Below are 14,626 nucleotides of genomic sequence, written 5' to 3'. Positions count from 1 at the left end.
TATGATGAGGAGGAAAACTCTTCCTTTCACCCATGACATTCCCTGAAAGGGGAAGAAGACATAATTCAGTTTTATTTTATGCATCCTTATAGTCCATATGCTGTTGAGAGACAGAATTACTAACTTCAGGCTGTAATTTGATATTAACTTCACCTGCTTTTTGCCCATGTAATTTTTTATATTTAAAATTAGACAAAGGAGGGGTAGTAGAAGGTGTGATTAGAGCCTTGAAGTACTAACAGAGGTTTTCAATTACAACCAATACTTTGCTGCCCATGACTTTCTTTTAAAACTTGACAGTGCAAATTAACACATTGAGGAAACTATGCCAGAGTGCTCCAGCAGCAGTGATTTCCACTGTAGGAAATAACATTTCTTCAGTGTTTGGTTGCCTTTGCTTAAATAAGCATAGAGTGAACTTCATTGTAGGACACAGCTGACAGCACTGGCATATAGTAAAAAAGATGAAGAGCAGTTTCAGAAACAGGGCAGTAAAAATAACTTCTCCCTTGTTCAAACACCAAACTGAAAACTTCCTTCGGTACAGCTGTATGAAAGCTCTTGTATCTTGCTGAAATGAACACTGGAAAAAGCCAATCCAAAACACCCATGGGTCACGTGAAATTTAAGTCCATCTTGAAAACATCTATTTTTCATTTATTTAATAAAGCAGTGAAGGAGCAGAACTAAAATAATTCATAAAAATTGAGAGAAGGCACTAGTACAGCTCCTCTACACCTTTATTGACAGCTCCAAATTGCTAAAATGGTTTTCCTTTTAGTGGGAAATCTTGGTTAAAAACCTGTTTTACATAAAGGAGACTTACACCCCCCCTGCCCTTTTTTTTTTTTTTCTAGAACTGGCTGCTGCACAAACCTGTCTTTCAGGAAATACTAATCTGGTTATGTTTAGGCAGTAATTCTAATCTGCTTTTTCTACCTGAACCTGAATTTCTGTCCCTGTTCCATAACTGTCTGGTTGACAGCAGAAATGAATAGCTTTTGTCCCCTGATGTTGATTATATTCCTAATGTCACAGTGCCCATGGGAGATCTGCTTTTTTTCTTAGATAAGACCAAGCTTATTCATCTTGTTTGGATGAATATTTTTGATAATGGTCATGTTGGCAGGTGCTCTCTTGTCTCTTACGTTTGGGAACAAAGAAAACATTTAAAAGACTGTACAGAGAATGCATGAATGCCCAAACTGGCGCCATGTGATATGATTCAGTTCTTATTTTACAAGCAGTGGACCACACTGATGGTTTAACAATCTCAGTTTAACAGCCTCAATTGTCTCAATTGCTTGCCGCTGCTTCTGCCACGAGTGTTTTCATTCTTTCTTAAGAGAGTATGCATCTGTGAGAAGCTGCTGCTTGGTTCATCTTGCCCGGTGTCGCGTCTTTGCCGGTTTTCAGTCCTGTGGGCCTCAAGAGGTTTTAGCTGGCTGTGACTCTGAAGCCCTGGGTGTGGGTGCACAGTTTGTGGTCGCTGGGAGTGGGGCTGTGGCCCAGCCCCATCCCCAGTGGGCGCAGCTGTGAGCAGCAGGTGAGCAGCACTGACAGCAATGAGCCCTGGAGTGCCCAGGGCACTGACCGACCCCCAAAGGGAGCAGAGGGCACACAGGGGCAGGGCATCAGCATGAGGGGATAAAAGGTGGGGCTAAAGAATGAGAAGGGCAGGTGCTCGAAGCTCCTGAAATGGTATGGTGTTACTCTGCATGGGTCGAGGATTTCTGAAATTGAATGGTGGGTGGTATTTTGTGTGTTGCGGCTGTCTCCACTACGACATATGCTGCAACACCTTAAGCGATCAGAATTGCTGAGACAGTGCCATATTGGCTTGGATACTGTTTATTTCTTTTCACCAATATCTTTTTGTTGTGTGAATTACATGTTAAGTCATTTGGAAAGCAGTGAAACATCTCAACTTTTCCCTCAGTGGACACAGACCTGGTGGGGAGGATATCTGCTAGTCCTGAATTCTCCAAGGTTCCTGTTACACCTTGATCTTCCTCTAGTTTCATATTTATAGTTTCTCTGGCAGAACTTTCTGCTTTTAATGTATTTTAAAATAAACTTCAATTTTTGATGTTTGCGAATTGGTCCTCAAACACATCTGGATAATCTTACTTGCTGGTGTTTGCTTCTTCTTTTCCTCATTTTTGTACAATTTCAGCCTCCCTTGCTTTCCTGTTGCACTGTGCCACTCTCCTTTTTGTCTTTCAGCTTTTGCTGGAATAAATGGTACAAGCTTGCCAACGTGACATCTTTGTACACTCTGTGCTCCATTCTAAGAATTGCCTTTTTAGCTGCCTCTCTTGGCTCTCTTTAAAAAGTTTGTTCACTTCTGTGTTGTTTAGGTGGTTTTGATCATGGCAGTTACAAGTTCTGGCTTTTGATGCTCCTTCAAAGCTTCATTTTTAAGCTCTTTTGTTAAATGCTGTTTCTTGGTCAGTGTCAGTAGTCATTGGGTACTGTGAAGCACAAGTCAAAAAGCTGATTTGGCTCTTAGGGGCTCACAAAGTGTTTTCTGCAGTGAAGGAGCTGCTGAAAGGTGTGGTACATCATGTGGATGGGCATGAAATACCCACACGGCTGCGAATAGGGGGGACCATAGGGACCCTGCTGAGCCTGAGGCAAGCTACTGTGGAGTTAAGCTTGTGGGAGATGAACAGTACAAGGGAAATATGGAGAAACAAAACCATTAATTTTGAATGATCCTGAGAAGCTCTGTTCAGAGGATTCCTTAAATTTTGTCATCTTTGAGAATCTGTATGTGTCTGTTAATGGACATCAACAGATCTAGCCATCCTCAGATGCAAACACAATGTAGGAATGAAATAGTTTTAAACTTTTTACACTGGTCCCCAGATGGAACTGTTCAATATACCCTTCTTGCTTGGAGCATCTTTTTCTCTTTAACTCTGTACAAAGTGGTACCTTGTAACAAACAGGTTTTTTCTTTCCTTTAGACTCTAACCCTCTTGTGAGAGGTTGGCTAAATAAGATGCTCCTGAGTATTTTACCTGAAGATCATTCAGATAAATGTTGAACAAATTTTTGGCAGAGGGGTTAAAGCAAATATGAATAGGGGGAAGATATTTCTGCCTTTTCACAAGAAAATTGACTACTTATAGCCAAAACTCTGCAACAGAGTCCCCAAAAAAGCCTCTAAACCTCAGGGGTGCTTAAAAGAACATGCTTCACTCCAGGTTCAGGGAAATAATCCCTAGCATTTAAAACACAGCATAACTGTATGTTTTCCTTGTTTGAGAGGTGACTCAGTAATATCTGAATTCAGATACAGCTGGACCTGAATGTCTACCCCTTAATGCAAGACCTTTTCTCCACTTGTTTCAACCATAAGTGTGAATACCATTGCCTTCTGGAGATACAAATCCAGCCTTCCTTCCTGTGTGCTTGTGCTGTGGGACAGAGTGGCTGTAGGCTATTTACAGGAGAATATTTTAATCTCAACTGGAGCTGAAGAAATGGAGGGGGAATGAGCTACTGTCCCTGTGGGGCTGAGGAGGCTTAAATTTGAGTCTCCCTCACTTCCCCATAGTGTTAAATATTGATTGTGGGATTTTTATGGTGGCCAATAGAAAATTCTGGCAGCAATAGTAATGCATATGGATTCTAGTAGCCTCTTAAGGAGGGAAGTATTTTCCTTTTAGGAAGGCTCTTGAGGACAGCTTAGAAAGGTTTGTTGTCTCCCAGGTAAGACAGGACTGTAACTTGAGGAACACAGCTTCACATCTAGCTCTTGGGAAAGCTTCCACACTGAGCAAGAATTAGCCTACACTGAATCAGAGGAAGCCTTGAGGCTATGAATATAAGTGTCTAAAATATGTAAGACATGGTCTACTAAAAGACTTTGAAACCTTTATTAGGATATACTTTCTTGGACTTAAAGCAAAACCTCTCTCTCACCCAGCTGCTCTCTACTTTCAGTAGCCATCTTCCTCTGATTTTCAAAATTCCTCACGTTTTGCTTCTCTGCATACCTGACTCTGAGCTGGTAAGTTCCTGCTCTTGTTGTGTGTGTGTTTGCATGGTTTTGGTGGCTTCTTTTTCTGTAGTTGCTTTTGTTTCCTTGGGACATCAGATGCATCTTTGTCTTTTTCTTTTCTGTTGCCCACGTTTGTTGGCTTTCTGGCTTCCTCAGCCTCTTCCAGCTCTCAAGGTGGGCAGTCAGTGAAAGATGTGGATTTAAACACTTCAAGTGTCTAGTCCAACTCAGCCAAAGTGAACTTTGTTCTTACACCTTCTAGGTGTTTCTGAGCAGCTAGACTAAGTTTTTGGAGGTGAGTTCTGTGAAATTTTGCGCAAGTGGTACTGAACAATGTTTGGCTTTCAATCAAAAAAAGCTCAATGCATAAAATCGGGCTCCAGTTGTAAGGCTAATTATATCTTTAGCCCTTTTCTCTGGGACTTGAGGTATTTTTTCCCCAGTGAAAGTTAAAAGCAGAAGTTTTTGTCACCTAAATGGCCATCATGAAGTATTAGTTGTTTAAAAAGGAGGCCCTTAATCTTTTATGCTATAAATTACTGTCAGTGCTTCAAGTTCTGTAGAAAAAGATGAAAATGCAAAATTTTTTTTTTGATGCAGCAGCATAATCTTTCCCTATGTATGTCTTCAAAGTTAAATTCAAGCTCTGAAAGCAATTCATCTTACTTAGCATGTTTTCCAATTGGGACCCTGGGGATTAAGGATAGAATGACTCATTCACATAATTGGGCTTCTCAGTGCTTTTTCCTCACATCGAAGGTTTCAACTCAAAGCATGTAAGAATATAAGAAACTGAGAAATGACCATCTGCAGCAAAAAGTCTAGAAAGGCATGTGACTCAGCTTTGATAATGCTAAATGAGAGTGTTTGCTCTTGTTCTAAGGTCATGTTCCTACTGATAGCCTTGACTCCTGGGTGACTGCTTCTAGTGCCTAACTTGTGTGTGTGTGAAGGTTTAGATGTGTTACCAGGTTTAGCAGTGGGTGTTGGGCATTGATAATTAATAAGCTTTTGATTATCAGCAAGTTTCCCTCTTACGTGAGGGGAAATGATTGTAATTCTCTTTCTCTTAAATCTTTGTAAGATCAAAGCAAAGATCACATTTTCCTGCTTTGCAACTTCATTGGATATTGCACTCTGCTTCTCTGATTTTTATTCAACCTTTTTTATTTTTATTAGTGCAGCTGTGGAAGAATGAAGTAATGCTGCCAGAATTTGTCTGCTTCAGCACGCTTGGTTTAATGGGGGCTTCCCCAGTTTAGTATTTTTATGAAGGCTTGTGTGGGCTTGAAAGCCATTTAATACTAAAAATAGGCAAGTGCTATGAAAAGAAATTGAGGCACCCAGCTCTTGGTTGTCTGACATGTGTGGAGTGTGCGCAGAGCTTTCAGTGGAACGTGTGACTCCTCGTGTGGAGCCTGCAGGTACCTTGGTGTGCATGTTCACAGATGATGTGTGCAGAGCAGTGATCCAGACAGTGCTTGTGAATAGAATGGAATGATTGATAGAATGGTTTGGGTTGGAAGACACCTAAAAGATAATCCAGTTACAAGCCCTTGTCATGGGCTGGGACACTTTTCACTAGACCAGGTTGCTCAGAGTCCATCCAGTCTGGCTTTGAACACATCCAGACATGGGGCATCCACAACTTCTCTGGACAACCCCTTCCAGTCTGTTATCATACTCACAGTAGGAAAAGAAAATAAAATTGCTTTCTAATAATTCATCTAAGCCTACTGTCTTTCAATTTGAAGCCATTTCCTCTTGTCTTGTCACTACGGGCTCTTGTAAATAGTCTCTCTCCATCTTCCTTGTAGGCCCCCTTCAGGTACTGGAAGAACTTAGATAGGTCACCCCAAAGCCTTCTCTTTTTACAGGCGAAACAATCCAAATTCTCTCAGCCTTTCCTCATAGAAGAGGTGCTCCATCCCTCTGATCAGATTGGTGGCTTCCTCTGGACTTGCTCCAGCAGGCTGAAGTCCTTCATGTGTTTTGGACCCCAGAGCTGGACACAGGGACAGTCTCACCAGAGCACAGCAGAGGGGCAGAATACCCTCCCTTGCCCTGCTGCGCATGCTGCTTTGGATGCAGCCCAGGACCTGTGTAGCCACAGGTGCATGCATGGATGGCTCATATCCAGCTTCTCACCCACCAGCACCCCCAAGTCCTTCTTGTTCATCCCCACCCAGCTGTGTTGATACTGGGGGTTGCCCCAACCCAAGTGCAGCGCCTTGCACTTGGTCTTCTTAAACCTCATGAAATTCCCAGGGCTCCACTTTTGGAACTTGTCCAGGTCCCTCTGGATGGCATCCCATCCCTCAGGTGTGTGAACAGCACCACTCAGCTTTCTGAGAGTGAACTTGGTCCCTTTATCCATGTCATGAAAATATTAATAATATTTTTAAATAATTAATATTTGAATATTAAAGTATTTAAATATAAAGAGTTACTGAATGTTAAGTATTGCATTATTATTTATTACTTAAATATTAAATAGCACTGGTCCCAGTGTCCCCTGAGGGACACCACTTCTAATGTCCTTCATGACTCTGAGCTGTTGACCACAACCCTCTGGATGTGACCATCCAACCAATTCCTTATCCTCCTAACAGCCCACCCATCAAATCCATCTCTCTCCAATGCAGACAGATTTGGTGGGGGACCCTGTCAGAGGCTTTACAGAAGTCCAGAAAAATGACAGCTGTAGCTCTTGCCTTGTCCATTGACACAGTCAGTCCAGCACAAAAGGATGAAGAAAAGGCTGAGTTACTTAAGAGCTTTTTTGCCTCGGTCTTCAATGCAAACCTGTTTTTCTTACACCTCTCAAGAGGATGGACAGCAGGATGGAGACTGGAGGAGCAAAGCCCCTCCAACTGTAAGTAAAGATCAAGTTCATGACCTTCTGAGGAACCTGCAAGTATTAAAGTCTGTAGGACCAAATGAGGTACATCCCAGAGTCCTGAGGGAATTGGGTGATGTGGTTGCCAAGGCACTTTCCATGGCATTTAAAAAGGCAAGGCAGTGAGTTAAAGTCCCAGGTGACCAGAAAAAGGGAAACAATAGTGCTCATCTTTAGAAAGGATAGAAAGAAGGACCCTGGGAAGGACCAACCTGTCAGCCTCACCTCTGTGTTTGGGGAAGTCATGGAAGAGATCATCCCAGAAGCTGTGCTAAAGGCTCAGGAAGGTGATTCAAGGCAATCAGCATGGCTTCTCCAGGCAAAGAGGAGTCAGGAGTCATGCGAAGCACTTTGTGAACGTATTCAGCAATGGTCTGTCTGCAGACAGGCGTCAGTCATGACCCCTTCATACAACACAGACTAATTCCTGCAGCTCTCTTCCTTCAAGGGCTGAACAGGCAGATTCAAAGTGGAAATAGAGCATTTCTTCTTACCCCTCTGCTTCAAAATGGAGCTTGCAGTTAAGAGACAGATTTCATATCTTCTTTGGCTTGAGTGGATTCAGATTTGTGGGATCCACCAAGGGCTGGATTCATCCCTTGGGCAGTGCAAGAACTCTCCTGTGGTTTCTTGGGACCACTTGTTTCATGGAGGCCATGGGTAGAACAGGAACAGCGGGAAAATCATCTGAGTAAATATCCTTGGGCAAGGAGCCCAAATCTGGTACTCTGGTCATGTTCCTTCTACTAAGTGTAGATGTCTGCATCCTGGAGTTCTCAGACCAGGTCTGTTAAATATTGAATAAAAGAAGTTTCATCGGGTTGTCTGCTGTTGTTTCTGCCTCAATTACTCTTAATCAGGTAGAATTGCGGTTTGTTCTCCGCTTCAAGACTAAGTGACATTTCATTCATTCAAAATGGAGAATGGACAAAGCAGCAATGAGCTGGACTCAAATCTGCTCAATAAAACTTTTAAGTTCTACTAGCTCATACGTATTTTAAAATAGGAGAAAAATAGTTCCATGGGGGACTTAACTACAGTTCAGCAAAGGGCTGGTAAGATGATTAAGAGACTGGAGCTGCTTTCAGGTGAGAGACTGAGAGAACTGAGGCTGATCAATCTGGGGAAAAAAGAAGGCTCAGTGGGGAACTTGATGCTGTTTATAAATACCTGATGTGAAGCTGTAAAGAGAGAGGCTCTTCTCAGCGGTACCCTTTGGAATGGGCATAAATTGTAGCACATGAAACTATATCTCAACTTAAACCTCTTGCTGTGACAACATGAGGACAGTGGTATAGTGAATGTGTGACTTCACTGAAATCCCCGACTTTAAGATGTTTGGCTTGTAAAGTAAATCACATGGGCAGTGTTTTTGAATGCGCTGGACTACTGTTGAGTCAAACAGCTAAGCTCTGCTGTATCAGTTTTAATTGGGTTTAAAATGTCACCAGCTTCATCTGGTGTATTGCTGTAGCTCTGTGTGGGAAAATAGGTTTGATTGCACTTACTGGGCCTGAATTAGGCAGTAAGAGCTCCTCACAAAGGGAGCATTTGTCCAACGTGTCCTTGCTTTACACACCAACAGCAAAGCTGTTGAAAGCTGTGGAGTTGAAAATGCCTGCTATTTCCATAAGTGAGCCTTATGATGCAGCCTTGTTTTCTGCTGTGAGGTAGAACCTTGGTGTTGTGTGTTGCCTAGCAGCGCTATTATTGTGAAAAGGTAAAAAAAATACATATACATACATATATATGTACATATATTCTGATACTTTCAACAAAGCATTCTCTTACACTGACATGGAATTTCATTGTAGAATATTGTGACATTGCTCCTTTTTAGTTTGGATGCTCTGTGTTGGCCTTCAGTTCGCAGTACTACAAATAAAAGTATATTTAAGTGTTGATATTCCTGTTCTTCATGTCTCAATTTTAAAAATCTGTCTTCAAGCCCTTTTGTAAATGAGTAACTTTATAAAATGTATTTGTAGGGCAGGTTTTCATCTTTTCTGGAAATCCTTATCAACTGAGAAATGGTGCAAATTTGTGCAGCATCTTCCTCTTGCTGTCGCCTAAGAGTCATTCCTACCAAGCAGCAGATATTAAGAAATCTTGAGCAAAACTTTCAGTAAGTTTAACCTTCCTCACTCAAGATGGGCCTTAAGCAGTGATGTGAACTACTACAGTGTGTGACACCCTCTGCTTACAGTTCTGTAAGATTCTTCTAAAAGTTATTAATTAAGAACATTCTAACAGTCTGATGTACAAAATGCTCTTAGTTATCAGGATGAATATGGCAGTGCACAGCCAGAACGTGGGTTTAAAATTATTTTTTTAGTCTTTTTACATAAGTCATGGGATCCTTAACCTGTATATAGGCATGTTAACACAGGAATGTCAGTGCCTGGCTGTGCCCTGTAATCCACCCAATTTCCATTATACAGCTGCCAAGCTGGGAGTTGTTCCATTTTGTATATAAATAGCACTCCAAATACAGTACCCTGTTCCCCTAGATGGTAGAAGGCTGAGGCTTAGCTCTCATGATGGGGGAGAATCTAATATTGTATATTCCTAGGCTACAGAACTTTATGACAGTAGGAACAAAATGGAGGTGGAGCTGAAAGGATTCCAGGCTATATTAAAAATTCACTAATGTGCCAAGAAATCTGTTCTGAACTTAAAAAGCATCCCTCAAGCAAGAGGCAGAACACAGTTACATTACTCCTTTAGCTTACCATCAGGCCAAATTTATGCTACAGAACTCTGTTAAAGGCTTTGTTTTCTTCTAGTCAGAAAAGCAGCTGGATAATAATACATAGGAAAACAGTACTCCACCTTTACTTCTTCAAGGTAAAATTCTAGAGTGAACTTAATGTAAGAAACTGCAACTGAAATATAATTGCAGGAAACCACCAACTATTTAGCACAAAGTCAGATAATGGCACAGCCATTTCAGCATGCAGGTGCACCATCAAGGGGTAACTAGTCATGAAAGTAAGTATTCAGGTGATAAAGGAGGGGAGAAATTGCTTTAAAGATCTTGGGGATTTTCTTTGTATATATATTTGTGACTTGAGAAAAAATATTCAGCAACTTACATAGCTGATATTATATGTTTAAAGAAAAATGCAAACTACCGAGAAGGCTGCTGCAGTTTGATACCCATCAATCTTTATTCAGACTGGCCCGATTACTTTTAAAAACACCATTAAGCAGACACACACTGCCATCTTGTGAGCATCTCTAACACAGCTGCAGGCTGATTTCAGAGGAGAGGAAAAGGAGTTGCTTGGAGCAAGTAACTTAATACAGTACAAAACATATACAGACTTAAAAAATGCTGCACTGAATGCTTTGTCAATGGTATGTTATATAATAGAGATACACAGAGCAAAGCTAAAGTATTTTATTAATAATTTATTGTCAGTAAGAAAGACTGGCTAATGGTAATTTTCAGTAAAAACCTTTACAAGACCATTGGATCACAAATATACAGACACTATAAAAACTGTGTCATGGTGGTTTTGGTTCTAAACTGGTATGCAGAGGGTCCCCAACACACTTTCCAAGAAGGGAAAAAATGTTTACAGTTCTAAAATACAGCAACCCATTTAAGACATTTCCATATAGCTGACCCAGAAAAATATCAGACCTAATGTATGTACAATTGAAATTGTGTGAGTATGTTGTATGTTTTACAATGAAATGTCAAACCTTAGTTTTTCAGGGGAATACATACAGTGATGCCCTGATTATAATAAGTCAGGGTGCTCATTTTTAATGGCACACTAACACCACTAGTTTCAGTGGAAAACAAATTCACAAAATATCTACAAAACCTAGTTAAAACTATTAAAATCAAAACTGTACATAAAATTTACAAAAAATAGGAGAAAATTAATTGCATTAGAACTATATAAATATACGCATCATGCTAACATGGAGAAGTGGTATGTGATTTTTTTTTAACATAGAAAATGTAAGTACATAAAGGATGTTCAAAAATGGCACTGCCAGTGGAAATCTTAGAACTTTCCAAATACAGTAGGTCAGGAAATGGAAAGAGGTTCATTTAGTGAAATGAATTGCATGATCCAATGCTGCCATGCCAGTTTAGCTCACTGAAACAAAAGCATTCACCGTGGTTGGGAAAAAAAAAAAAAAAAAGGAAAAAATAAAAAAGCTCTTGAAAATTGTTCTAGATTTGATAAAGTTCGTTAGAGTCCAGGCACTTTTGTTGAGTGTGTCAGACTTCTGTATGTTGCTGGGAATCAAGCGGAGGAATTTTCACGTCTTCGAAGTGAGCATCGTCTCCGCTCTCATAGTCACTCATCATGACTTCAGACTCCATTTCGCAGCACGCCGACACGTCCGAGCAGGAGGCCGTGGAAGCGTACACAGACACGGACATGTTGTCTGCAGGGGCTGCCTCAAAGTCTGGGCTGAAGCCCAGCGAGTAGGGAGCGTACGGCTCTCTGCAGCCGCCGCCGGGGGCGGTCTGAGGTTCTGACATGTCTGCAGGGTAGTGATGGGGAAGGTACTGGTTAAGGTTAAATCTCTGCCTGCTCCTTGCGGAAGAACCCAAGCTACCGACGGCTGGCATGTCTCTGGGCGGCTGTATCGACTCAAACTGGTCGCTGTATTCGGGTGGTAATGGTGGAAGCTCATCGGGCGCATGGAAATCATCAGGTGGAGGTGGAAAATCGCTCTCTATGTCATAACCACCAGGGTAATAGTCTGTATCGATGGCATTTGGATCTGTGTAGAGGGGAGCTGACTCCTCCACCACTTCGTAATTTGGATACTCCTGGATACCTGGCAACTGAACACTTGGCATCCAATCTGATGTATCCCAGTGATAACCTGAGAAGTTAATTAAAGAAAAAAAATAGTATTATTGTCTTGTATTCAAGTCAGTCTGAACTGAGAAGTCAACACATGTATTAAGACAATGCAGTCACTGTGATTAGGACACCACTTGTTAATCAGCAGTTTGCCCTGGTTGCACAAAGACATTCAACACAACTTCACTTTATGCCATGCATGAGATAGTGCATCATTCACAACTTGAACTTTTACATGTTCCCACACATCACACCTAACACGGGAAGAGCTGTAGCCACCTATGGAATGTGCTGTCACAATACATAGTTGTTCAATGGATAGCAAAGAATCAACACCCTACCTGCTGCAGCTAAATACTTAATTGTTGCTGAGTAATTAGTTAGGGTGATAACAATGGCCTATTTTTCTTAAGAATATAGTTAGCATATATAAACTTTTCTTAGATAAAAGAAGCAATTTCTATTTGGTAAAGTATTTCAGACCATTTAAAGTGACTCTGCCACTCAAGCACATCATAAAGTTAGTTTCACAAAATGCTGTTAGCTCTACAGGAACACCTCTGACAAAAATCTTACGTTATTAGTAAAGACATTCCACATTCAACTACAAGAACAAACCAGAAAATCAAGCTTAATCATGCAAAAATGACTGGACTTGATCCTCTCTTGCAAGCTCCCTTTGAAAAAGTTTGTATTTGCTGGAAACTAGATATAAACCTAAACTAACTAAAACCCAATAATTTCTCTCATCTAAACACCAATAAAAAAATACAATGTTGTGATATAGTGCAAATCTAGTAAAAAGAAATCACTGCAGACAAATGCACAGCAAGCAACTGATAGTAAGTCTATGTTAAAACCAAATATTAACAGAAATTTTGGTGAACATCAATGAACTGCATGCAGAAGTCACCTCTTGAATTGCTGAGGTCAGGAACAGCAAAAGATTCTTTAGATGGCAGAATAACAAGAAAAAGGAGAAAACATCTGTAGTTAGGAATCAAATAGTAGAACCAATATGAAGACAAACAATGACTAGTCACTATGACATTCACGCTGTTTTTGTCCAGTTTAATTAGCAATACTAAAGTTTGTTTTTTTTTTATTTTCTCCTGAGCTCATTATTTGTTAAGACTTGAACTGTAGGACAGCTACTGAATTCATGTACAGCCTATCTGGGACATGGCTGTATTGTGGTAAAATCTGCAGTCTGGAGTTTACTGAAATCCTTGTATCAGTATATACTGATCAGTATATACAGGACTTCTGCTACACAAGGTAGTGGGACTTGATCTGATTTTTTCTTTCCTTGTATCTACCCTTGTGTTTTCATACAGGGATCCATCTATAGGTGCTTACACTTAGAAGTATCTCTTGAGTATCAGGGTAACTCTTCCTTTAGTGTCTGGCTTCCATACATAAGCACTGGGAAACCATCCTCCCCCTTTATACAGCAATTCCAACAACTCACACTCAGCAGAGAACTGCCCTGACAAATATTAAACCTTTCTCTATTCAGGAATCTACATTCCCTATTAAAGGCTCTATGGATGAGTGATGCCTATCCTAATGGCAGAATCCTCTCCTAAGAATTCATACTTTCATCTGTTGGAAGAATGAAGGGACAGAGGATTCTTCAGAGAGAAGTTCCTTTATTTTTAAGCTTGCCTAGCCCAGACATACTGTTCAGACTAATGGAGATGTCAGTCTGAGCTCTGAGACTCTTAAAACATCTCTGGCCTCAACTCCAGGAGAAGGTTCTGATCCTTAGTCCACTTAGAAGACAACATTCTTTATTTTTCCTGGGAAATTGGGTGCAAAACTAAAGCCAATAGGCATTATGATTTAGAGCACTTTCACCAAGGAATGGAGACATCTAGGTTTTCCTCTTCTTCTGAGGCAAAGACCCTTTAAAGTAAATAGCAGAAACACAAACTAGAACTGGACGTGCCCATCTTTATGGGACAATCTGCTGGACTGGAGCTGTATTTTCTCTTGCGCTCAGCATTGCTACAGCCTGAGGAGCAGTGCAGAGAATACAAAACTGTCCCACATGAGATTAGCTACAGTTCATGCTTCCAGGATGCCTGTTGGACAGAAACACTTGGGGACACTAAAGGTAGGGACCATCTGTCCCAGAACATGCTCCTGCTGCAGGCTTGAGTAAGGATCTCCGCTGCTTGAGCTGACACCCTCCCTGCGGGTGCTCAAAAGCAGAACTCCTTCCCTAAGATGCTTATTAAGAGGAAATGCTTATTAAGAGCAGAAACTCTCAAATGTTAAGAAGCAGCTGGAGTACATACTTAATCTCTCAACAATTGCAACACACACAATGTCTGTATTTATCTTATGGTGATACTAAAACACCAGGCAATATTTTTATCTTTGACTTGAAAACTACATCTATAACTTTCAGATTCTAGCAATTAAAATCTTAGAGAAAATCTGAGTCAGTTATTAAATATTTCCCCTGGTATATCTGGCCTCTTTTAGTCCTGTAATTCTCCCATTCCCAAGTACTGTGCATTGCAATGTTTTTTTGCACGGAGGGCTACTGTCTATAGGTACACATTAATGAAATGGCACCCTCATTAATGAAATACTCTCAAGTAATTGGAAGTCCTTGTATTTGTCTACTTTTTGTGTGCCTGTGTAAATTAAAAAAGGTACACTTCAGATAACAAACCAAAGTGAAACTTCAGCTACTCTAATAGATTTTATGTTCTTACAATGGCTTCATTTTAAGTAGGACTTAGTAAAAAACATTATGTTTCCCAGTCTGTATTTTGAAATAGGAAGCATAGACTGGATCTGTTTCAGAAGAAACCTCTGCAAACTCATGGTCATGGAGTGAATCATTTGCCTTTTACTGGA

The 14,626-nt window shown here is 40.7% G+C and overlaps 1 protein-coding gene across 5 annotated transcripts in view; it reads right to left on the bottom strand.

The window, feature by feature from the left end:
* Positions 1-10,057: 10,057 nt before the first annotated feature.
* Positions 10,058-14,626, bottom strand: part of FAT1 (FAT atypical cadherin 1) — a 100,521-nt gene continuing 95,952 nt past the window's right edge. For 3 of the 5 annotated variants that reach the window (XM_063156010.1, XM_063156012.1, XM_063156011.1), the window contains 2 exons: positions 12,666-12,701; positions 10,058-11,771 (listed from right to left, as the gene is read on the bottom strand). In XM_063156010.1, coding sequence (XP_063012080.1) covers positions 11,155-11,771; positions 12,666-12,701 — 653 coding nt within the window. In that variant the 3' untranslated portion in view covers positions 10,058-11,154. Of the gene's footprint in view, positions 11,772-12,665; positions 12,702-14,626 lie in introns of those variants that run through there. The other 2 variants (XM_063156013.1, XR_010027728.1) reach the window with 2 other exon arrangements.

Source organism: Melospiza melodia, chromosome 5 (assembly GCF_035770615.1).
Source record: "Melospiza melodia melodia isolate bMelMel2 chromosome 5, bMelMel2.pri, whole genome shotgun sequence".
NCBI classification, from domain to species: Eukaryota; Metazoa; Chordata; class Aves; order Passeriformes; family Passerellidae; genus Melospiza; species Melospiza melodia.
Note: the sequence above shows the minus strand (reverse complement) of the source record. Positions and strands in the feature narration are given on the sequence as shown.